General features: G+C 54.0%; 1 protein-coding gene and 1 pseudogene across 1 annotated transcript; one reads left to right on the top strand and one right to left on the bottom strand.

Annotated features, from left to right (window-relative positions):
- Positions 1-152: 152 nt before the first annotated feature.
- Positions 153-1,670, bottom strand: FAM167B (family with sequence similarity 167 member B). Its single transcript, XM_036885247.2, has 2 exons — positions 1,225-1,670; positions 153-567 (listed from the first exon to the last, which is right to left on the bottom strand). Exons 1-2 carry the CDS (start codon positions 1,480-1,482, stop codon positions 337-339), a joined length of 489 nt encoding a protein of 162 aa, XP_036741142.2. The 5' UTR covers positions 1,483-1,670; the 3' UTR covers positions 153-336.
- Positions 1,671-3,440: 1,770 nt separating this feature from the next.
- On the top strand, positions 3,441-9,201 carry LOC118912284 (myotubularin-related protein 9-like; annotated as a pseudogene).
- Positions 9,202-9,207: the final 6 nt, after the last annotated feature.

Genomic DNA, 9,207 nt, shown 5'->3' with positions numbered 1-9,207 from the left:
TCTCTCCTGCACTGGAATCCCTGCTCCCCGAAACAGATGACACACGGTGACCTTGGTCCTGAATAAATGACTGCAGAGACCTTGTGGGAAGCTGAGAGGGCTTTTATTGAGGAGCCTGGGAGTTTGTGTGCTCCTCCCCTTCCTCCCACACCCCCCAGCTGGGGCAGCAGGGGTGACAGAATGCTGGGGCTTTCTACTCCCAGAGAGCTGGGTGTCACCCCTAACCCTCCCCCTATCCTTCAGGTGCTGGCACCTCTGAGGCACCCCTCCCTTCACCCTTCCCAGGAGGGCTGAGGAAGGAATAGGGGGTGCCAAGGAGGCACCTACAGATGCTCCTCAGCAGAGGGTGAAGCGCCGTGCACTGATGTTCATGCGCGTGAGGCCGAGGTGTCGCAGCGGCTGGGCCAGGACCAGGCCAGCCCCCGGTTCCAGCTCCAGCTCCAGCTCCGCCTCGTCCAGCAGCTCTTGGTGCAGGTGACAGGCTTGGTCCACCTTCAGTCGGTTCAGCTGGGTTCGCAGCTGAAGCAGCTGCCCTGCCAGCTGCCGGTCCTGAGCCTGCATCTCCCGCTGAGGCCGAGAGGGGAGGTGAGCCTGCTGGACCAGCCCTCAGTCTCCCCATTCCTGTCAACACCCTGGGTCTTTGTACTAGCTGTGCCTTCCCCACCCCCTCCCACCCAAGCTCAGTCCCTCCCCATCTCTCAGATCTTGCTCTAAAACCAAGCTAAGGAGCCATTATTAAACAAATTTAGGTGCCTAGCACCCCAACCCAGATCAACTAAGCACAATCTCTAATTTGGAGCATGGACATCTTTATATTTGCACGTATTGGGTTAAAAGCCACCTATTTAACACTTGCCTCTTCAGATTCTGCCTATAGTGTGATCAGTGCCTCCTTTTATACTTCACTGTATCTTTGGGGTATAGCAATTCTAGGGGAGGCCATGCCTTCCCCAACTATAACTGATGTCCCCTAAGGGCAAGGTTCTGTCCCGAGCCAGAAGCCTAAGATCAGCAGGTTGATTGGAATCCTTCTCAGCAAGACTCCCTGAATAAAACACTGGAAAAGTCCATTCCTGGCTCTTCAGTCTTAGGAAAAGCCACAGGAGTGGGAGCAGTTGCTGCAGATGGGATCCATTCTTATCCCCTCCCCACACCCATGTCTTGCCCAGTAAGGGGGACTGGCCCCAAGGTCTTCTTCAAGGCTGACTGCATCACCAGACTCACCAGCTCTCTCCGGAGCCACTCAAGGGCAGAGTCCATTGAGTCGAAGCCACAGATTGCCCCAGGTCCCCCAGGCCCAGGTCTGGCTTGGGTCCTGCGCCAGGCCTCACTCTGCACGCGGGCTGTCCACTCCAGATATGAGGGCCGCCGTGTCTGCAGCTGCAGCTTGACTGTCAGGGCCTTCACACAATCCAGGCTTGCTTTCTCCGCATCCTCATCTTCTTCACCCATTGCCTGGAATTTCAGTGGCCCCAGTGACATGGTGGGTTTGGAGTGAGTGACCGGGCAAGACTGAAGCTCTGGGATTAGAGAAAGGTGGGCAGTATTGCCCAGGGAGAGGTGGCAGAAGCCGAGGGTGAAAGAGTGTGCAAGGGAGTGTGCAATAGTGAGTGTTCAAGGTGGGTGAGGGAAGCTGATTATGTCAGGGTGGGTGAGTAGATGGATGTGGCAGGCTGAGCAAGCAAGGGCTGGGATTTTCCTGGACTGTTAACCCAGGAGCCACGTGATGCCCATCCGGGTGGGGGTAGGAGGGCCAGTGCTTCTCAGGCCCCTTGGATAAATTTTATTGTCTTTGCCCAGAAGGAGACACCCAGTTCCCAGAAAGGAAGTTGCTCCAGGATGAGAAAAGCATCATTCACACCAGTCTTGGCCCTTTTCCCAAGACCCAAGTTGAGGGAAGGGGAAGGGTGAGGAAGCTGAGGAGCTGCCTCTGTCCTCACTCATGATATCGGCCCTTCAGCAAAGGTACCATGTCCAGAGCCCTGGCATGGGAGTCAGGAGATCTGGGTTCTGGTGCTGGTTCTGTGGGACTTTTCAACAAGTCACTGACTCTGTTGGGATAGATTGATGATTTCAAGCTGTACTATAAGGGACTTTAGGTTCCCTTGGAAATCCCTCAGGGCTGCATGTGGGGTAAGGACAGAGCTATGGATGGGCTCCTAGACTTCCCTCTCCCTGCCCTCTCATGCCTTCAACCAGAGCAGTTCACTTTTTAAAATTCTGTATTGAAAATATAACATATACACAGAAAAATTCACATATCGTAAATACCCAGCTTGTGGGATGCTCCCAAACTGAACAAATTTATGAACCCAGCACCCAGATCAAGCAACCAAGTATTATCAACGTCCAGGAAGCCTCCTTTGTGCCCCTGGCCTGTCACTACATTCCTAAGGGTAGGTAATGTTAGCCTACTTTCTAACAGCTTAGATTGGTTTTGCCTTTTTGTATACTTCCCAGTGGTTCCCAGGGTTTAGCATGCATCAGAATCATCTGGAAAGTGTGTTAAAAGAGTTCTTGGGCACCACTCAGAGTTTCTACTTCAGTACTAATGGGGTAGGGCCAAAACTTACATTTCTAATGAATTCCCATTCTAGCTGCTGCTGCTGGTCTGAAATTGTTTCATTGGTACTCATTTATGTCTAGTTATTTTCATAGTGCTGTTCCAATTTTATGTTTGTATTATGGGGATCCACCTATGATTTCATTTTTTTATTTGAAAAAAAGGGTTTTGCACACACACACACACACACACACTAAAGCCTGGAACCTAGTGGATCAGAAGGCCCTGCAAAGGTATGAGTCCATTTTATTTTTCTTTGTAATCAGCAATTAATGTAGGCATCAGTGTTTTAAGAAATGAAAGAATAATTGGAGAAATGGATGAATGAATGAGTCCTCCAGTAAATCCATTTAAACTCTTGAAATTTATCAGTTGAAGTGTCTCTTGCCGGACTGAAAACCCTATAAATAGAATCATCTTCCTCTATAGGGCCTTGCTCAGTGTATGAGAAATTCATATTTTGCCAAAGTATGCAGTGTCAGGGGATGCGACCCCAGAGGGCAGGACTAAGCCAGAAGTGGCCCCCTAGAGGGCGCCCTCAGGCAGGGACTTCCAGCTGTGGTGGGGGAGGGGCGCCAGCTACACAGCTGCCGGCATTTAAGGTGGACCAAGGGATTTCCCCCACCCAGCCTCAGCCATAAGGAGGAAGTAGACGGTTCCCAGTTTTATACCCACTCTTTCCAACCCGTCCACCAGGGAGAAGAGAGTATATATATTTTTTCCTTTTTAAGTCAGCGAGAGTGCCAGCACCTAGAGTTAAAAAAAAAAATTGGGCACCATGTGTAATGCAGGCATGAGGTAAAGGGTTTTAAATTAGCTTATTCTCCCCATTTCACAGATGATGAAATTGAGACTTCCTTAACGGTTCTGACGGGGGTCCTCACTAGGAGGTGCTGGCGAGAGGAGGAATTCCTGTGAAACTGTGCGATCCCTTCCTTCAAGGGGCCTCCTTAACAGCTGTCCGGCCGGCGTCGCCAGCTGCCTAGCCAGTTCCAGTTCCTGTCCCTTACGGAGCTCGGGCTCGCCGCGATTGACGCTGCTGCAGTCTGTGCTTCTGCTGGGCCCCAGGCCCACCACAGGCGGAACGGAGTTCTCGGAGCTGATCCGTACCTGCCGGGCTCAAGCCAAGCTCCTGCGGGGTCGTGAGGGGCCTCCGCAGAGCGGCATGCTGTGCGTCACTGGCCACCACCTGCTGCTGTCGTCAGGGCCCCAAGAGACTCCTGACCTGTGGCTGCTGCTGTTGCGTAGTGTTGACTCCGTCGAGAAGCGGTGAGACGTGGCGGGGGCATCCCCATGGTTGGCAAGCGCGTGGCTCCGCAGGGAGAGGGGGAAGGGCAAGAGCAGTTGAAATTGGTGTCCCCCCTGCATAAAGTCCAATCCCAAGAAACTCGTTTCTCCACCCGATGGACGGGGAACACTAAGTCTGAGTTCATCCGTGCCCAGCGTCGCGGGTGACTCCGGCACAATCACGTTGCGCTGTAAAGACCTGCGAGTGCTGCAGCTGGACATAGAGGGCGTGGAAGCGACGCTGGACATCGCCCGCTCCATCGAGGTACGCCGGGGTGCACCAGAGACCCTTAAGCTACCCTTATCCCGCACCCAGGGGGGTCGACGTGGGCTACTGCGGCTGCGGACTCAGCATCCACAGTTATCCCGGGGCACAGATGACCGCCAGAGGATGCAGAGTGGTCTGGAGTACGTGAAGAAGTGGGAGCTGCTAGGGCGCGGCTGAGATGATTCCGACCTTTCCCAGATCTCCTGACTTTCTTCCTCAGGCGCTGTCCTCCCTGGAATCGGTCATTACCTCCTTTCCGTTCTTCTATCGGCTTGAGATTGGGCGACGCCTGGCACTTCCACCCGCCCGAGAGCTACTACAAGCGAGTAGCTCGCGAGGTGGGAGCGGTTGTGGGGACTTGTGGATGTGGACACGCCGGGCCTTTAAGGGGAGAGGTAATGCGGCACTCACTTCGTGCCCTAAACCTGGCTTTCGCTCCTCCCTGCTCGCAGACCAACGCTTGGCGGCTGAGCGAAGTGAACAAGGATTTCAGCTTGTGCCCCAGTTACCCCCGCGCGGTGATCGTGCCTAGCGCGGTGGACGACGATGTCCTGGCGAGCAGCGCCCGCTTTCGCCAGGGAGGCCGCTTCCCTGTACTCAGCTACCACCACGCTCCCAACGGAACCGTGAGCCCCACCCCTCCTCACACTCCGTCGCTAGGACCCACTGCGTCCCTTCCTGGCCCTTTTCGGCACTGGCGCGATCAATTCAATGCCCCGTGGCTGCCCGGGCTCCTACCCCTCAGGCCTTGCCCCCGCCCCTCCGACACGTCGGAGTCCCACCTATCCCTGGCCCCGCCCCCGGCTAGTCTGGGTTCCCTTGAAGCTTAGATCCTCCTTTGTCAACCCGCGACCCGCCCACGGTCTACTTGCCGGGTCCCTCCCGCCTCGGGCACAATCCATCCAGATCCAGGTCTGAGGCCGTTCGAGTTCCTCCCGTAGACCCGACCCGCTCCAGTGTAGACCCGGCCTAGGGACTCCCTGAGTGAAGTCCCTGAACCAAGGTTGCGTGCCTACGGCTCCTGGAGCTCAGTCCCTGTCTACAGGTACTGATGCGGTCCAGCCAGCCCCTGACCGGACCCCAGAAGCGGCGCTGCGCAGAGGACGAGGAGCTGGCGGGATCTCGTCCTGTGGTGCGGAGCTTCATCCTGGACACGCGCTCGGCCCAGGCCGCCAAACAGGCCCGCATGACAGGCGGCGGCACGGAGGCCAAGGCCGCCTACCCTGGCTGGAAACAGCTGCACCGGCCCCTGGAGAGGTAAGGGGACTTCCCATTCTCTCCTCCGCTCTCTCCTGCAGAACTCTTCATGGATATGTCTGTGGGAGGGTGCCTTGGAACCTTGAGGACTGTGAGGCCTTTCTTGGCAGCCATCCTGCCAGGTGGGCATCCCTACTTGCATACCCTCACTGACAGAGCTCATTACTCCCTAGGCGCCCCAACTCTGCCTGGAAAGAAAAAGCACCTCTGTGAACTTAAATTTGTCTTCTGGTAATAACCTCCCCCTGCCCCCAACACACACACCCCTTGCCATTTTTCCCAGCCCTGCCCTGAGGGCTGTTCCTACAGGGCTGTATCTGTTCCTTCTGTCTCCAGGTGATGGTAGCATCCAGAGAAGGTGCTGAGGGGGTTTTTGTGCTTTGAGGAGAGGGGACTGCTCCCTTTCCAGAATACAAAACTGTTTATTCATTTATTCAACCAACATTGATTGAACAGAGGCTAAGGTGGTGACTAGCCCAGATGTAGCTGAGAGATCAGTAGTAAATGGGCAATTAGAACTCAGTGTGAGAAGCAGCAGCACAGAGGAAGCTCTTCAGAGTTTCCCTGAGAATAGGGTGCTTAGCTGAGGCCTAAAAGAGGAAGAGACCTGACAGGTGAGACTGAGGGCATAAGTCCATTCCAGGTTGAAAGGGCTGCCGGCATCCCTAGCAGAGAGCCTCCTCATTTGTCCTGCTGGGGGAGCGCAGGTACTTCAGTGCGGTGGGAGTGCAGGGTGTGAGGTGGAGGTGGAGCATGATGCGGCCCAGCAAAGGCCTTGAAGGCCACGATTATGAATTTAGACTTCCTCCTAAAGGCAGTGCAGTCACTGAAGGGTCTTAAACAGGGCTGGAAAAGTCTCCATTAGATTTTCTGACAGAAGAGCACTGGTGCTTTTGGGCAGAGCAGTTTCTGGGAAGTAGGAACAGATACCAGAATACAAGAGTATTGTGTTCCTCCCATCACACTGGCCCCTAAGGTAGCAGTGTTGCTCCCATCAGATTGGGGTGCTTCAAGGGTACTGTGACACTGCCATCGAATCAGGGGTTTCCCAAGGCATTCTATGTTTTCCAGAGAGCTGTGTGACCCCTCCCCAGGTAATGCCGCACACCCTCCCACCCTCAGCAGACTAGGTCTTCCCGAAGAGTCTTAGATCTTGTCCATCAGATTGGGGGATCCTCAAGGATACTTAATCATTTCCATCAGATTAGGTGGGCTTCCCAAGGGGTCCTGTGTCCCTTTTGTCAGATGGGTGACTCTGAGGGTTCTCTGTCTCCCACCTTGGTCTGGAGCCCTTGTTCCCAGGCTGTGCTGACCAGTGCTTGGGTTGGAGAAGAGATGACCAGATTCCCATTTGTGCAGGGAGCGGCCCTTACAGGAGAGCTTCGTGTGCCTGGTGGAAGCCTGTCGGGACCTGGAGTAGAGCATGGACTGCTGGCTTAGTTGACTAGAAGGCTTGCCGCTGGATGGCACATGTGAGGGAGGCACTGAGCAAGCACCTCTTGCCTAGCAGCCCAGGGCATGGAGAAGTAAGGCTTCCACCCATGGGATAGAACAGGGCAGAATGGGCAGGGCTCTCAACCCTTGGGCATAAAACCATGTCTTAGTAGCAAATACAACTCAGAACTGGACCCATTGTATTCCTGGCCCACCACCCAGGCAGGGAAGGACTGACTGTTGTTGATAAACCCTGGGCCCACAGGGAAGGGGCCTGCATCATGGTGCACGGGGCTGAAGGTACTGACAGCACCCTGCTCGTGACTTCACTGGCTCAACTCATCCTGGACCCCTTGAGCTGGACCATGGCTGGATTCCAGGAACTGGTGGAGCGAAAATGGATCCAGGTAAGTGGCCACTCAGCCCCAGCCCTTCCCCTTCACCCAGAAACCTCACTTCCTTGTGCCCATCGCTCTGCCCCCCTCCCCAGGCTGGACACCCCTTCCAGCTGTGCTGTGCCCACTCGGCCTTCTCCCATGCCCACCCCAAGCATGAGGCACCCACCTTTCTCCTCTTCCTGGACTGCATGTGGCAGCTGGGCCGCCAGTTCCCGCTGTCACTGGAATTTGGGGAGGGCCTGCTGTTGGCGCTGTTTGAGCACGCCTATGCCTCCCCTTTTGGCACCTTCCTCTGCAACAGCAAAAAGGAGAGGTGAGCTAAGGTGGTGTCAAGGTGGGTCAGGGGGCAGGTACAGGACAGGGTTGGACACCTTTCAAATGAGTTTCTCTTTAAGGGAAACTGTATCCTCTCCTTCCCTACCTTCAAATTGCACATTTCCTCCTAACTTCTGCAAACCCAGAGCTGGATGATCCAAGTCCAATCCTTTAGACTGACTCTTCTGTCCACAGCCAAGAGCAAGTGCACTCTTAGTTGAAAAACAGCTGAAGGGGAAAGTTAATGCAAAAATAAATCATTTCTGGGCTTTCTACCACTTTGTAGGGTTGATTCTAGTGAAGCAATAGAATAGAGGTTGAAAGCTCAAATTGTTTGGGTTCAAGTTTTGGCTCCACCACTTGCCTGCTGGTAATCATAAGCACACCTGAGTCTGTTTCCTCATCAGGAGCAAGGAAAGGAGCCTACTAGTACCCATAGTCTATGGGTTGGGAGGGTGAGGACTAGCTGAGTTAAAGCATGCAACATGCTTGGCACAGTGACTGGCAGAGTGAGCACACGAGCGCTAGTTTTTATTTGGTTGGTTTGTTGAATATGCTCCCAATAAGCCCCCAAAAGCCATCTTCCTTTCACTGGACTGGGATAAGGAGGCAGTTCACTCCTCTCCAAGGTGGAGATCATATTTATCTTTTGTTCCCTGGCCTCTGCCATGTTGTTTTCACTAACTACACTCATGGGTCATCCAGGTGAGAAACTTTTTACTTACATCCCTCTCTTCCATCATTCATACTTAGCCTTTTTCCTGTAAGTTTCTTAGCTTAGTCCTCTCCTGGCAAAGACCCCTCCGATTCACCCTAATGCAAACTCTTTCCCTGTGGACCACTGGCAGAGCCTCCTTACTGTCTCCACATTCATCCATCCAGACCTATCAGTATTCACACTGGGCCCCACTGTCTCACCGCAAGTACTTCCATGTCTCTGAACACCAGGTGAACTTCATCTTATTCCTGCTTTATTTTGTGCCCAGTACAGGATCTGACCGGTAAGAACATTTGCAGGAAAAGGAGGTTATTTGCTCCAGGGTGGCTGTCACACTCCTCCAAACCAGGGTCCCCCGCCCATAATCCCAGAGGGCATAGCTAAGTCTGGAAAGTCACTCCTTCACTCCCTACAGATGACTGTGTGAGGTGAGAACTTGAACACACTCCTTGTGGTCCGGGCTCAGCCAGCCAAGAGCAACGAAAACTGCGGAACCGGCTCTACGTCCTCAATCCCTTGGCCATCTGACCCTGTGGAGCCCCAGAGCCTGCGACTATGGCAAGGCGACCCCCCTACCCCACCTTCTCCTCTGTGGAGTTATCCACTCTGCTCAGCTTACCTGTCCTCTTCCTCTCAGGCCTGTTTCTGCGCTGGACTCGCCCACCTGAGCCTTCAGAGGTAGCACGGGAGAAGGTGTAGCAAATAGTGACAGATAAGGAGACAGAAGACTGTCAGCCAACAGTTTCAGCCCCTGAGCCCCAACCCTAATCACTGGCTCCTTGCATAGTGGCTAAGACTTTGAGACCTTTCCAGACCCCTCAGCACCTTTGGACCTTGGATAAGGGTGTTGTTGGATGAGGGTACCTGGAACACAGCCTAGCCCATAATACTGAAGTTCCAGACTTGAAGTATCCAAAATACAGGGAGAAGGTCCAAATAATAAAGGTATAAATGACTGGGATCAGCT

Source organism: Manis pentadactyla, chromosome 4, assembly GCF_030020395.1.
Source record: "Manis pentadactyla isolate mManPen7 chromosome 4, mManPen7.hap1, whole genome shotgun sequence".
Taxonomy (NCBI): domain Eukaryota; kingdom Metazoa; phylum Chordata; class Mammalia; order Pholidota; family Manidae; genus Manis; species Manis pentadactyla.
This window is presented reverse-complemented; position numbering and strand designations above follow the sequence as displayed.